General features: G+C 40.7%; 3 protein-coding genes across 7 annotated transcripts in view; 1 reads left to right on the top strand and 2 right to left on the bottom strand.

The window, feature by feature from the left end:
- The window catches only part of rhbdf1a (rhomboid 5 homolog 1a (Drosophila)), a 33847-nt gene extending 28117 nt beyond the window's left edge, over nucleotides 1–5730 (top strand). For 3 of the 4 annotated variants that reach the window (XM_084925549.1, XM_084925548.1, XM_084925546.1), the window contains one exon: nucleotides 125–5730. In XM_084925549.1, coding sequence (XP_084781675.1) covers nucleotides 125–544 — 420 coding nt within the window. In that variant the 3' untranslated portion in view covers nucleotides 545–5730. The remainder of the gene's footprint in view (nucleotides 1–124) is intronic. The other variant, XR_014800034.1, reaches the window with a different exon arrangement.
- On the bottom strand, nucleotides 950–2477 carry aanat2 (arylalkylamine N-acetyltransferase 2). Its single transcript, XM_084925562.1, has 3 exons — nucleotides 2312–2477; nucleotides 1986–2140; nucleotides 950–1889 (listed from the first exon to the last, which is right to left on the bottom strand). The coding sequence occupies exons 1-3, from the start codon at nucleotides 2475–2477 to the stop codon at nucleotides 1584–1586; spliced, it is 627 nt and encodes a 208-aa protein (XP_084781688.1). The 3' UTR covers nucleotides 950–1583.
- mgrn1b (mahogunin, ring finger 1b) lies at nucleotides 5343–13258 on the bottom strand. 2 transcript variants are annotated; one of them, XM_084925559.1, is made up of 17 exons: nucleotides 12884–13257; nucleotides 12093–12211; nucleotides 11879–11967; nucleotides 11622–11768; nucleotides 10898–11015; nucleotides 10704–10770; nucleotides 10044–10087; nucleotides 9897–9944; nucleotides 9429–9497; nucleotides 9181–9340; nucleotides 8964–9073; nucleotides 8617–8831; nucleotides 8124–8235; nucleotides 8000–8045; nucleotides 7809–7913; nucleotides 7401–7446; nucleotides 7035–7146 (listed from the first exon to the last, which is right to left on the bottom strand). In XM_084925559.1, exons 1-16 carry the CDS (start codon nucleotides 12969–12971, stop codon nucleotides 7406–7408), a joined length of 1578 nt encoding a protein of 525 aa, XP_084781685.1. In that variant the 5' UTR covers nucleotides 12972–13257; the 3' UTR covers nucleotides 7035–7146; nucleotides 7401–7405. The 2 variants fall into 2 exon arrangements, with proteins under 2 accessions (XP_084781684.1, XP_084781685.1); XM_084925558.1 differs by lacking the exon at nucleotides 7401–7446 and having other exon boundaries at nucleotides 5343–7146; nucleotides 12884–13258.
- Nucleotides 13259–14599: the final 1341 nt, after the last annotated feature.

Here is a 14599-nt window from a genome sequence, read left to right as displayed (position 1 = left end):
TGATCACCAGCTAGACACAATACCTTTCACAAAATGACAAGTAATTTTGATCAGATATAAAAGACTGAACAGCTCATTGTGTTTTCTCAAGCCTGTGTCCCTCTCGATGCTGTGTTTGTCTCAGGTGGGTCCAGCTGGCTCGCAGTTTGGGATTCTTGCCTGCCTGTTTGTGGAGCTGTTTCAGAGCTGGCAGATCCTGGCCCAGCCCTGGAGGGCCTTCACCAAGCTGCTGTGTGTGGTGCTCTTCCTCTTTGCCTTTGGGCTGCTGCCCTGGATCGACAATTTTGCCCACATTTGCGGCTTCATCTCTGGCTTCTTCCTGTCCTTCGCCTTCCTACCCTATATCAGCTTTGGCCGCATGGACCTGTACCGCAAACGCTGCCAGATTATCATCTTCCTGCTGGTGTTTGTTGGACTCTTTTCAGGCCTCGTGGTGCTCTTCTATGTCTACCCAATCAAGTGTGAATGGTGCGAGTTGCTCACCTGCATACCCTTTACAGACAAGTTCTGCGAGAAGTATGACCTCAATGCTCACCTCCACTGAAGTGTGAGCACTGCAGGAAGGCATCAGGTCAAAAGACACGGACTGGCTGGGGGATTGTCTCCCTCTTCTATGTGGACTATGATAATATGCTTGTGTTATTTTACTCAATATGAATACCCATACCACTCATCATAAGGACTTATTTTCATCATCACTCCTTCACTGTCCAGTGAAACAAAGCTAAGGCACCTGTGAACCTCACCAAAACACCTAGCTGTCCTGCAGAAATGAGAAAAGCCAGCGCTGGAACAATGAAGATTTTCTTTCCCCTTTTTTGTACATTCACCTTCCAGGCAAAAGATTTATTAATATTATTATCCAGGCAACCTCATACAAAAGCAGGGACAAAAATCAGATATTGATACCTTTGGTGCCTTGTTGATAAATGTACCAACTACTGCCATATTTTTGTTACATTATGCTGAGCACTCGAATGTTATCTCTCTTTTTTTTTTCTTTTATTGCTTCTCAAGAAGTGATTACTGTTTTGAACACGGTAGTGTTTTAGCTACCTGTCTAGTCACATGTATTTGAAAAGAAAAGTAAAAAAAAAATCTACAAAATGAAAATGTCTGCCTCTCCTGCTTGAGCACATGATGAAGATTGCTTTAAAGTATTTAAACTCATAAGAATTCAAACAAAACCGCAACAAGCTATGGGATTGTATTACAGCTTGGATTTGTATGGTTTATAAAAATAGAATTGTATTTACACTGAGATGTTGTTTACAGTAATTGCCTTCTATAATAATTAAAAACATTATTAATCTATTGTACAAGTGACAGAAGACTAGATAAATAGATAACTGAGAAAAGCAACAGGTTCATTTTGTTGCTTGAGCACCTAAATCCACTGTTGTTCCCCTCAGGCCTTAACACAGACTTAACTCCATGTTCAGTGGATCAGGGGACGCATTAGGATACCGAACCCAGGCCAGCTATATTCGTGTCCTCTTTTCTCCTGCTGCAGTATTTTGTGCTTGACAAGAGTCCATGTTAGAAATAAGTGGAGTGGAGAGTGCAGGGTAAGGATTGAAGGACTAGCAGTCGCTGTTCCGCCGTGAGTACGCCTGTCCACATAGAGTGTACTCCATCTCTTGGAAGTGCATGTTAGATACTGTGATGGCTGATGGCCCTATCTCCTTGAAGCCAGCCTTGAGGTAGAAGGGCACGAGGAAATCCTCGCAGATCAGCAGAGCTCGACGGAGGCCTGGCATGCAGCTCACGTACTGCAAGTAGCGCCACAAGATGATGGAGCCCTTTCCCTGCTGGCGACAGTGGCGGTGCACAGACAGCACATGGATGTGCACAGTGGAGCTGTCTGGGACATGCTGAGTCATGGCCTCCTGGTTAATTAGAAGTGATGTTATTAAAAAAAAAAAGAAAATGAATGAGCCACAGAATCACAGTCATTTCACCAAAATCAGGCAATTGTGAAATACCTGTGAAAGCCTCTCCTTGTCCCAGCCAGAGCCGATGATGAAAGCTACCAGCTGTCCCTCTTCAAACCAGCCCAGAGACAGCTCAGGGCACTGACCCAGGAAGTTAAGAACTTCATCCAGGGTAAGTGGACACTCTCCAGACACAGATATAAATGCTGGGGAGGATTAAAAAAAAACATTTTAGAGAGTGCGTCAGTTTGTGGGAGGAATGAAAATGAAAGCATGAAAGAAATATGCTTTCACTAACTCTGTAAATGGCACTAAGATGAAGTTACACATTAATATGTTTCTTACATGAAATGCAACGATCTTGCCTAATGACTTACCTTCTCTTTCAATCTCGAACACACTGATGGCATCCTGTGGTGTGAGGTTCCTGAACTCGCTGGCTGGGAGTGTGTGCCGCCTCTGTTGCAGAGAGCTGTCCACCCTGACAGGTGTCTTCTGAAAGAAGGGTTTGAAGAACAGTAAGCCACTGACCTGTTGTGTCATGATGCCTCAATACAGCAACAACAGGAGCTTCTGATTATTTCACACAGTTCCTCCTGTGAGTCTGTCTCCTTTTTTCCAGCCTTTTTGTACTAGAACTTTTAGTAGCAGTCAGATAAAGTTAAACCCTGCTAACAAAACCTCCCGTGTCCTGCTTTTCCCACAGCTCTGAGTCCAGTCTTAGTCACCTCAGCTGGCAAGATGCTAACCTTCTCGCCTCCCCCACTCTCTCTCCCTCCTCCTCTTTTTTAACTGATCTCTAAGTGGCTGCTTCCAAGTAGGATAGCTGTCTGTGCACGTGCCACCAAAGTCTTTAAATCCTCTAACGTTAGACAGCAGACTTTATTGTTCTTGCTGTATTTTTTATGCGCTTTATACTTTGGATTTGGTTTGCACCGCCACATTAAGAGATTGACAAGTCTGTAGCTGCAGCAGTTCAGTGAGAATTTTTTACTTATTAGTATTCAGAAAGCTTTAATCATTCCAACACTGAGATAAACATTTCAATCAACCTCGTGTCAGAGTAGTTACAGAAGTCTTTTTTTAGTTTTTCCCTCTGTGTTAGAATATCTTTTTGTAATGGTAATATCCTGCCCGCACAGATGGAATAACTCAGGCAGATTAATTGTAAAACTGTGAACCTTCAGTATGAAAGATACTAGTTTTCATGGGAACATGGATATTGGCACATGCACATTTGCATGTCCTCTGGGTTTTGTCTTGTTCAGCGGGGGGATGTGCAGGACATGGTGTGACTGTTGCGGTGATGCTCGTGTTTTTAGAGACCAAGGGCGTCCGGGCTACTTTGACTGAACCGAGTAAGGAGGAGAGATTTTATGCGGATTGCTGTGGGGGTGATTTCATGCCTTAAAGAGATTTAGCACAGGCTAATTAAATGAGAGCACACTAGCATCAGCTGGCCTTGGGTAAACCTGTTTACACAGACGTGTTTAGCTGTCAGCACAACAGTAGAATTTCAAAGGACACTTTGAGTTCACTCTACAGCAAACCACTTCATGTCATGAAATAAAACCACAGTGCTCTATAACACAAATTCTGTGGATGTGTATGCATTGCATTCCTAAACTTCTTCATCTAATAAACTTTTTCATTGTATTTTCCTTTGTTAAGACTGAAAAAAGAAAGCCTTATTTCTCTGGCCCCAAGAGTTTTATATTTTATACTGCAGTTATTTGGCTGTACAAATACTTTCTCCAAATGGCCTCAACTATTAAAAAAGGAACATTATTATTAAAAGGATTACTGCTTCATACCACTCCTCCCTTTGGCCTCGGGCTGTAATGATGTTTTGTAAATCTCATTTATTCTGTGTTATCTGGACAGCCTGCTAATCACAAATACAAGAACATCTATGTGAGCCAGATCATCAGATGTCAGGCATGTACACGGCCAGAGATTGCGTTACCTTTTCTGACCTGGGAATCTGTCAGTGCTGAACACACTGTTACAGTTAAACAGTGACAGAGTTGACTTTCACTCATTCAGACAAATTTAGAAAAGGAAACGGACCTCTGACGCTCAAAGGTGTAAGCATGTGAAAGCTGATTAAACTCTGACGTTATGTAATTTAGCCTCGCTGACCCACTGACCAAAGTGTCATAGATCTAATCTAATGTGTGCGTGTGTGTGTGTGTGGATACACACATACTGCACACATGCACATTTTTACAGTGTATTATGTTTTTACAGGCTAGCTTGAAGCGAGCTTGTGTAACCGAATCCTCATTAAACTTTAAACTGGCTTACAGCTGTTGTTGTCTGAGCTGGGCAGCAGCTAATCATGACTGCAGAAAAGCTCTGAGACATTTTGCACCAGACGGGTGGAAAATTCTTACTGAAATGAGCTGTCGTTCATTTATTTATTCTTCTGGGATACATTATATCCATTTATTTAAAGATCAGACTAGACTTCATGTTTTAGATGTTCTGGTGATTTGTTTTTTTAATATGGGTGTAACCTCCTATGTGTGTTATCATACATATATTTGCACATTCATGCATATGTAGGTTCAGGATAGAGAATTCACTTAGACCTTCTTCACAGTGAAAAATACACCGAAATGTGATCCAAAGCTACACATTTCCTTGGCCATGTGGCCAGTAGAGAGCAGTGTTCACAGTGTTCACAGTGACAGAAGACTCCTTATTGGCATGTTTATACACAATAAAAGATATAATCCAAAGTAGCAGAGTGCTTAAGTGTAATTCTAAAACCCTGTGTCAGGTGCTTGGTCTTCATAATGACAGAAACAGAGTATGCACACTTTTAATTTTATTTGATAATATACATAATATTTATTGATACTAGACTTGCCAGTATTCTGTTTGCTATTGTGCACACAGCAAAAAAGAAAAAAAAAGAGAAGACAGACTTTGATAGCTTTGAATTTTTCTTTGCTTTTCATCCTTTTACATGACGCAGTGCATAACATAGGAAACTGTACTATCACTGAACCTTTTTGGGTGTGACCAAGTATTTGTCTACATTTATAGAACACAGATTTGTATGTTTTTATCAATTTCAGGACCAACATCTTCAGCTGAGGCTTGACAGATTTAATTGATATTGAGTGATGATTGCAAACATAAGAGTCTTTACATCTCTTATGTTCTTCATCCACTACTAAACGTGTGTGCTTTTCTTCACGATGCTTGTAATTACCTTGTAAAACTCTGAATCCTTAAACTTCTGGGCTAATTTCCTACATCTACACAGTAGCAAATGTCACCGTTTTACTGTCAAAAACTTGTACATTTGTCAGCATTAAACTGTAATCTGTGAGCTCTACAGCATAATATTGTCTTAATAGAATTGTGTTCTTGTGATGATCAGCAAACAACTTGCAGTTGAAGTATGACTCTTTCTTTATTGTTATACACATGCTGCTATACACAAACGGGAAGAGACAGGTATTGATTTTACAGAGAGCCAAATACCACTTAGTGTGGAGTTATCCTGGATACCAGGTCAACAGTGGTCAGAACAGGAAGGCACAGTGTCAAGTTGAAATGGCACAGAAAAGGAGGGGGTAAAGACAAAATAAGCACGTTACCAAAAGTTAAAAAAAAAAGCATTCAAAGGAGTCAGAGGTTTAAGCATCTACAAATTCACATGCAAATGCGAGCCCAATTATTAAGATGCATTTGCCTTTGCATCTATTGCATCGGATACCTTCCTTTCAAAAACACAAATGTTACGAGGAGAACCCACTTGAACCTAAACACTAATATTGAATGCATAATCAACACATGGCAATAACATAGTAAATGAACAGTTCAATTGAATATTGCTCAATAACAAGATACGTTTTTCCAGTAGCATGAAGTTTGCGATACGAAAAAAAGGCTCTGTACATCAGCATAAAAAAAATCCTGTTTACGGGCTGAAACTGTTGTATACTGTGGCATTTTTAAGAACACTAATGTCCATTGCAACAAGCAGGCAGCCACATTAATTCAAGGCACATAGATCTATATGCAGTGTGCTACACGTACACAACCAAGGTAAGTACAGTCGCTGCAGCCACACAAACACGTGACCCCTTTTTTTGCAGCTACATCACAGAAGCAGACACTGGCATTGCCACAGAAAAAAAGGGACTGTAGAAATTTGCCACATATACCACGAGCACCCTTACTGTGTCACACTAAGTCAGCAAACATGAAGGTGCAGCATCTATGCTTGTAGCAGGCTTTAGCTATCTTTGAGTTCAGCTGTTAGGATGTAAATCTGTAGCTCTTTTTGATTATCAAAGTCTTAAATATTGTGCATGTTAACTGAATGTAGTTCCTTTATTTATATTTTTTTTATATATTATATAATATATATATAAAAAAATGTACAATTTTAAAGGCAACTACACAGGACTCTAGTTGTAATACATAGATATATAGTTTGAAATGATAAAACCATGTGTTGATGTTTTAGACAGTAGACAGTTTAAGACATATGTCATTATATACTTTTGTTGTGAGGAATGAATTATAACTGATTTTGTTGGGAGAGCAAAATCACCTCAAATGGCCACACGGATACACAAGTAATACAAACTTTAGCCCATAAATCAGCCTGACAGGAATAAAACGATTAAAGTGTCAAGTCATTAAAGTGTTTCACTGATTTCCAAACACAATTCTTATTTATGAATTCTTTAGAATTTAGTGTCAAAAACTTTGATACAGCGTTAATTTAAAGTAAGTGCGCTTAAAAGCACCACCATGACAGGTAGTGAAATTTCTCTGGAATAAACAGTACTAAACAACAACTCGACGACTGAAGACCATTCGAGAGTTAATAAAAAGCTGGGGGGAGTTGATCTTTTTTTTTAAACTTCAGTCATAGAACAAGCCATCACAAACATCTCTGCGACCGTCCAATTTCTTTTGTTTTGTCAAGAGATGCTGATGAAATAAACAGAGTCCTGCCTCACTCTTGTTAACTTCCTTTCGGGGCTGTTGTCAGCTCTGATCACGCAAGCAGAAGACTGAGCTGTGGGGGTGAAAGGAATGAAAGAGCTGGATGATCTCTGAAGCAAAGATGGGAGGAGTTAGTGGATGAGATGTTCATCTTCCATATGAAGGCTGCTCGTGGGACACAGGAGAGGCTGGCTGGAGCAGTTTGTGCTCTGACTTTTCAGGCTTTCTGATGACCCTGGGGTGGGAAAAAGGGGAAACAATCAATAGATAAGAAACATAGTTAAAAGTGAAGTTTCCTTTCAGACTTTCAGTAGGAGAACAAACTCTTCTACACCAGTTTGGCCTTGCAGGCATTTAATTGTTGATCATAACAGAACATATCACTGCTGGGGGGAGGTTTCTAGCTGTGAATGATAGCAGTGAATGTTACCATTATCATCAGTAGAGCTCATACACAGAGAAGCAGAGCAGACAGGAAAGCCTACATACCACAGTTATTCCTCCATACCAATAGAGCAGGAATCAGGACCTAGAGCTGGCCAAAGTGAGATGGTAAAAAGAGACAAGATGGCAGGGAACAGAAGAGGGGGGGTGGATAACACACAGAAGCACCAGAGCACACACGTTAGAGGCAAAGCACACAGAATTGCAGCCTTAAAGTCCAGGGTTAAAGAAGAAAGACACTGAGCTAAAGTACCAGAGGGAATATTTAACTTCCAGTCAACAGTGACAAGTCTTCACTTTGTGAAGACCTGATTTGCTCTAAGCTTTCATCGGAAAGTACAGGTCCAAAGTTTAAGAAATGACACATCTTTCATTTTTATCACTTCTTCCTTAATTAAAAGGATCCTTGTAAGGGCTTTTTTTGTTCTTCGTCCCAGATGGAAAATCTCTTACCTGGCAAAGACAGATCACCTGGTGGGTCACTCTCTGTTTTGGTCAAGCTACTGTGTTCACTGATGCAGTCCTGCAGAATGTCTCCTCCAGAATGCATCCTGTCCTCTGGATACCAACAAAGTCCAGAATGTCATCACTGTCACTCAAACACATCACTGACTGTTCACTGAGAACCAAAGGAGAAAACTCACCTTCATCTGGAGACAGAGATTCTGCCACGTCCTCAGTCGCTGTGGCCTGGAAGAATAAAGGAAGGTAGGTTTTTGTCTGTACTGGTGTCAGAGCTTAATGTCAGTTAGTGAAGAAGAAGCTTACATCGGTGGGGGCGGGGCTACTGGACAGAAGAGTGTGTGGCTGAGCATCAGACATCTCCGACAGCTTCTCTTCATCCTCCTCCTGGATTGGAGACGATGGAGACCTCAGGGTGCTGGAGGGGAACAATGCAGAAAAATAAGAAATACTTAACTATACTACTAGAAGTGGTAATTTAATTATTCACGGTGACATTCAAGCACAGAATTTGACTTTGACAAAAATATTCTAGCCCTTAGATAAGCCCTTGGACCTTCAGCCTCTAACAGGCCCATTTTACATGATTATGTCAACTCTAAATTTTCCTCTAAAAAAGAAAATTTGCTGGAGGCATAAAGATTAACTAAAAACACAGCTCTTTACAGGAAATGGATAAAGGGGTAAATCTGATTACTGGCAGAGTCTCATGGGAAATGATGTTTGACACCATTACATGCTATCCAATTTCCTACCTAAACCAGATTACTTGCAGTAAAGATTTTATGTCTTAGATTACCTGTCAGGTGACTTGCTGACTTTGCCTTTCTGCAGACTTCCATCGCTTAAATGCTCTGGAGAGCTTAACTGTCTGTTGTCCCCTCCCAGACCCCCAGAGAAATTGATGTCGTCATAGAGGGGGGCTGATGGGATGGCAGGAGACACCGAGCGCAAACCATTCAGGGCCTCTAACAGTGAGATGGGCTCGAAGCCAGGAGGAACTGAGTCTGTGCCCTGCAAAAAGTCAGTGAAAGAGAAAAGTGGATTTATTGTTGATCTTAATATTATAATAAAGATTTCTAAAAATAAAATTACAGTTAATGCAGTTAGGTGAGATGCACAGCTGGTTAAAAACGTATATCTTACTGAGTGCTCATCGTGGTCCATAGTCTGAGCCAGAACTGGACTAAAGGACACAGGAGAAAGAGCTCCAGGCTTTTTCCTTACAGCTCTGATCTGAAGCAAGGCTCTGAAGGCTGGAAAGCAGATACATTCATTAATGAATTCATTGATTGAATCTAAACCTGCTCATATAGCATGACACAACTTTTTTTTTTTTTTTAAAGAAAGTAACACTTCTTACGCAGCCTGCAGATGGGGCAGTTGTTGGCCTGGTACCGCAGAGTGTCCGCACAGGAGTTGCAGAGACAAAGGTGTCTGCAGGGCAGGATAAGCGTGTCTCGCAGGTCAGACAAACAGACGACGCACTCGTTGCTGTTGTCACTGTTCTCATCATCAGATGGCTAGAGAAAAGAAGAACAAAAAGGATTACAGATCAATCACAGCCAACTTTTTACAACATCGTGATTCTTCTCAGTCAGCAGTTCCAACCTTAGTTTCTTGGTTGTTTTTGTTCTCGATTCCATAAATCTCCTGCAAGAGGTAGCTTACACGGTCCACCTGAGAAAAAAGTAAAAAATGAAATTCAACATTTAGATTTTATAAAAAAAAAAAATCCACATATTCTTAAAAGTTTGAAAGAAAACCCATTCACTACAAATGACTGTAAATCTGTATGTATACTTAATAACATTAAAGTAGTGCTTGTCACTCAAATGTAGAATAAATAAATACATTCAGAGTCTAAAGCGCAGGTTTACAATCAAGTCTACTTTAGAGATTGGCACACATCTGCTCACATGCTTTCACAGGCTGAAACATCCACCTTTCACCTGCTCTTTGATAGAAACATGCCACACATGGGCTGGATAAATAACTAACGGCTCAAATATGACTTTACTCTAAACTTCAGTAACTTATAATAATACAAGACTGAAATAAAAACCTTTATAAACTTACAATTTGCTTCTGCTTCAGAGGTTTCACTGAGAAACTCCCATCAACATGCTGGGGGGGGAGAGACAAGACATGTGTTAGCTCATATAAATAGTAAACATGCTCTCTACATGTTAAAATTATTTATTGTTTTTTTTAACATATACATACTCTTTCAAATGCTGCCAAAAGCACATGGGCATGTCCAAGGCAATCTTGAAAAAAACAAAACATCAAGATTATTACTATTATTATTGTTGAGGTAACAATTAAACTGTGATCGTAGTCCATTACTTTCAAATGTTAAAAAGGAGCCCATTGAGAGATGATTTCCAGCTTTTTAATTTAATTTTTTTGACTCCACTATAGTAGCTTTGCATGACTCAGAGTTCAAAATAATTCTTTTTATCTTAAACAAGGCAGTTTAGCTTTTCTTCCTTGAAGGTCACCCTCCCTTCTAACCTTCCTCTGATTGGCTGCTCATCCCAAAAAGAAAGTTCATGGGGGTGGCTCTCCTGTTTTCACAAGAGAAAAACTGTTTGCCTGAGATGACTATATAAGGGAGATCTGCTTCCTCTGATATCATATAGAAGCAAGAGCAGAGAAAAGAGTCAGAAACCAAACACTTAGAGCACCTAAATGCCTAAACGTTTGGCTCACAAGAATTACCTGTACATAAACTGACCAAATTATCTAAAACTTTGGCCATGTTTGCTGTAAACATCTACAACTGTAGCATATATTAAAGACAAAATGTAAGAAAAAGTACAACAGTCCCCTTTTTAACAGACTCAATATTGGTATTAGTCCTGTGCAGCTCCAGCGACTTACCGTCCCCTTCATCAACCACAGCTTGGATCACCATGGGAAACACTCCTCGGTCGAGGTCAAAATTCAGCTTTAAAGGAGACAGTTACACATAAATAGAAGACATATATCAAATCAAATGTGGTGATGCAATGCTTTTTTATGATGTGCTAAATTAAACTGATTATAAAATTGCATTAACTGCTGCAAATACTTACATCTTCTTCTTTCCATTCGCTGAAATCTATTTTAAAAGACGGCATGGAGAACTGCTGGCTCACCCCCCGCTTGTAATGCACAGTTTCAGAGGCCATCGATGGATCCTTTGGGCTGTACCTACATGTAGAAGACAGCGAAACTCTCAAAGTTGACTTTGGAAATGACAGAAAAGGGAAGAAATATTCCAGTACAACCTGGAAACTTTTTGCTGCTGCACTTATACAGACATCAGCAATGAAGACTCAATGTGAACTAACACCTATATGTATTAAGAAATTCAGTACACTTTTTAAATAAAATCAAACTAAAGAAAATAGAAAACCAAGCACAACAGCAGCAGCCGCCGTCATTTTATGGATCATCTTGTTTGTTTCATAAGACGGCAACTTCAGACTATCACCTTCGTCTTTGTCTGAGTCTTATCTGGTATCCATGGTGACTGGTGGTTGCTAAGGACCCATTGCATCTATTCTAGACTTTGTGCTCTGGAGCTCAATCTCACACCCATAAAACAGCATTTAAATGTTTCTTGTTGTTACTGCTTCACATTAACATGAAGGCGCTGTGTCAGAGCAGTATCAGTCTTTGTGGTACAACTGATCCTCCCATAGGCAGATGCATGTGCCCCATCTTTGTTTACTTCACACAGGGCATGGATTTTTATTTAATAAGAAAAAACCAGATGATCATTTGATTGTGTTAATTGTAAGATTAAATCCTTACACTGCCATGCCATTGGAGAACTCCTCAAATGCCTGGCAGTAGAGGGTGATAGCCACTCGAGCATCAGCATCAAAAGTGAACTCCACACCATACTGGACCTTTGGTTTCCCGCCGTCCTCCGCCAGTGTGTCAGAGTCATCTTTATACCTACAATCCAGACATTTGACAAGGCTTAGGCCAATGTGACTGGCTTCATTAAAACTGTTGTTCTATTTTTATGGTGATGTTTTATTGTGATAGTGCCTTTATATCACTACCTGACCAAACGCAAAGAATCCTTCCTGATGTTCACCAGACTCCTCAGGGTTTTCACAGGCTCATGGGGTGCAGGTGTTACATATGGAAACTAGTGAAATAGAAGGATTTGAAATTATTGAAATAGTTCTACTGACCATTTTATTGATAAGAAATGTCAAACTGCTGTTGAAAATACAGTGCTAAACAGCAGGTTAAAGAAACAACAGTTTTCACCTGCACTGGCCTATTTCCAAGAAAATTCAGGTCCATGTTTTCCCCAAAAAGGTATCCCTCTGGATGTGGCGTGTCAAATTTTTCTCCTCCCATGAAAAAGTGGCTGGCAAAATAATTCCCTGAAGGTGAGATATTTTAAAAGAAAAAGCGATGAACAGATTGGATGCACTCATGTTTAATAGTGCAGTCATTTCGGAAAAAGCAGCACAGCAACCTTGAAGCTTTAATTTTGATTCTTTTCAGCTATTTGTCAAATTTAAAATACTTCCATTATTCAGTTAATGCTAAGAAAACTAGTTTGGCAAGCAATAAAATGGTGGCTAAACTAGTTTATATACCCATCTTCACATTGTTTTTACAATGTGAAAAGATCTATATGCTATCAAACTGTGGTTTAAAGGTTATTGCTTTAAAGGGTGAGAATCATTTGATGACATAGAGGGTCACTACGTCAACATCTATGATTCCCCAGTTCTTAAAAGTCCATCTACTCATGATCATCCTGATGAACATCAAGACTGTCTGTCTGTAATAGCCTAATAAACAGCCATCGTGCTTTATCCTCGGTGGCAGCAATGTCCGACACACCGAAAATACTGTAAATCTGACAAAAATGTTTTATTAAGTTACCGTCTATTGGTAAAAAAAAATCCCTATCACATATGTTTACAATCATTATTTGTCTGCGCGGCTGACGGTCATTAGCAGAAAGCGCATTTAGACCGCACTAGTTAGGAAGATGGGTGTTTATGAGGAATATGATTTCATCGGAGACATTGACGATCATTTACCAGATTTCGGTGGAAATCGGTAAGCCGAGTTGGCTTGAATATCGATGTCTTCAACACCAGCGATTCTACGACTCAGGATGGACCCCATCTCTGCTTTCTCTGTTGGGTCGCTCGATATTAGCTCCAGTTAGCTAGCAGCGAACGATGCGTCGGCAGTTCCAACTTCCTCTGCCTTCAGTCTAGACTAACACCAAAACGATAATAACACCAAACACAAATACACGATTTATTTATTCTAACATTTTACTCGCTCTGTTTTTGGTGGCTACGCGGCGAAAAGGAAAACAAATCGAAACGAGCTGTTGTTTTGCCAGAGGAGAGCTAACAAAGCAGGGAGACACGCTGATTGGCTGTCGCCGAGCGTTCCGGAGCGTTCGCTCTGGGTGTAGGGACTGCCCGGAGGTCCACACGGAGCTAATTTAGTAACGAAGGGAAGGTGTCAGAGCACGGGCGTCAGCTCCAATCCAGCAAATTCAACGCTGTATGAACTACGTATAGGAAATGTTTGACCTAGGGTTGATGCTTCCCAGAGGGTCAAACTGATTTCTATAAAGTTAGAAAGGAGCAACAAACTGCATTGCATGGTTACAGATTACATAAAAAAGTCTGTCAAAGTAGTTGCACTTAAATTAGTCTACAGCTTGCCAGTTGACTGATATGCAGCACTTCCTAGGTCACTGATGAAGGGAATTTTCAATACAGACTCACTGAAGTAATCTTGAGATTCCTTAGCATAGTTATGATTTTTTGTGGGGTTGGTTTGTTTATCTTTTATAAAAATTTTGGTCGCCCTTTACCAGTCCCAGGCCTCTAGCTCCTTGTATAATTTTCCCATGTGTGCTTTAGAAAAAAATTATAAACGATGACAAGGCATAATGCTGCTCACTGATTGTCACCACTCTTGTCAGCTTAAAAATCTCTCCCATCAAAAGTGTTTTATTTAACTTTTTCTTTATAACATGGCAGCACAGTGTGTTGTTGGGGGCTTTTTGTCCCCTGGCAGGGTCTCCCATGACAAATTGATCCTGGGTGAGGGACCAAAGAGGGATTCAAAAACCCCTATAAGCAGAAGATCAAGGGAACTGTTCCTGCCTGGGATAGGGTTACTGGTTACCCTCTCGGGACCCTGGAGTCAGGCCCAGCGAGGGGCAAACGTCTGGTGGTTGGGCCTCCATTGCTAAAACTGCTGCACTGAAGCTGCAGGGAAACAGGGAACCATCAGGCTGAAGAGTCTTATTGGGCTTTGTTAGCCTGTGGGACTTCAGAGGCAGCTGATAGGTACCGACAGGCCAAGAGGAACACAGCTCGAGCAGTGGTTGAAGTAAAAACTCGAGTGTGGAAGGAGTTCGGAGAGGCCATGGAAAAACACTTTTGGACTGCCTTGAAGAGATTCTGGCAAACCATCAGGCGACTCAGAAGGGGAAGTGGTACTTTACCTACATTGTGTATACCTGTGGAGGTGGTATACACAGTGTTCCACGTCATCGTAGTCAAAGGAGCTTGGAAAGAAAAGCGTCTGGACTTCTTTAGGGTTCACAAGAAACTTAAAGAAGTCCAGACGCTGCTGACTTTGAAGGAAGACATCGTCGGGCTTTGGAAGGAATACTTTGAGGACCACCTTAATCCCACTGACACATCTTCTGTAAAGGTAGCAGCATATGGGGACAAGGGAGACAACTTGTCTATCTCCGGGGGTTACGCCACTGAGGCAGTTAA

This window comes from Perissodus microlepis, chromosome 4, assembly GCF_051167445.1.
Source record: "Perissodus microlepis isolate ML-2025 ecotype Zambia chromosome 4, ASM5116744v1, whole genome shotgun sequence".
Taxonomy (NCBI): domain Eukaryota; kingdom Metazoa; phylum Chordata; class Actinopteri; order Cichliformes; family Cichlidae; genus Perissodus; species Perissodus microlepis.
This window is presented reverse-complemented; position numbering and strand designations above follow the sequence as displayed.

Bases quoted from the DNA above. Each gene is read 5' to 3' on its own strand.
- aanat2 (XM_084925562.1), bottom strand. From the start codon at position 2,477: ATGACACAACAGGTCAGTGGCTTACTGTTCTTCAAACCCTTCTTTCAG. The intron at 2,141-2,311 runs GTAAGTCATTAG...AATCCTCCCCAG, and splicing joins GTTCGAGATTGAAAGAGAAG to CATTTATATCTGTGTCTGGA. The intron at 1,890-1,985 runs GTATTTCACAAT...CTAATTAACCAG, and splicing joins ACAAGGAGAGGCTTTCACAG to GAGGCCATGACTCAGCATGT.
- mgrn1b (XM_084925558.1), bottom strand. From the start codon at position 12,971: ATGGGGTCCATCCTGAGTCGTAGAATCGCTGGTGTTGAAGACATCGAT. The intron at 8,046-8,123 runs GTAAGCTTCTTC...TTATTCTTCCAG, and splicing joins GTAGCCCCGCCCCCACCGAT to GCCACAGCGACTGAGGACGT. The intron at 7,914-7,999 runs GTGAGTTTTCTC...GTTGGTATCCAG, and splicing joins ATCTCTGTCTCCAGATGAAG to AGGACAGGATGCATTCTGGA.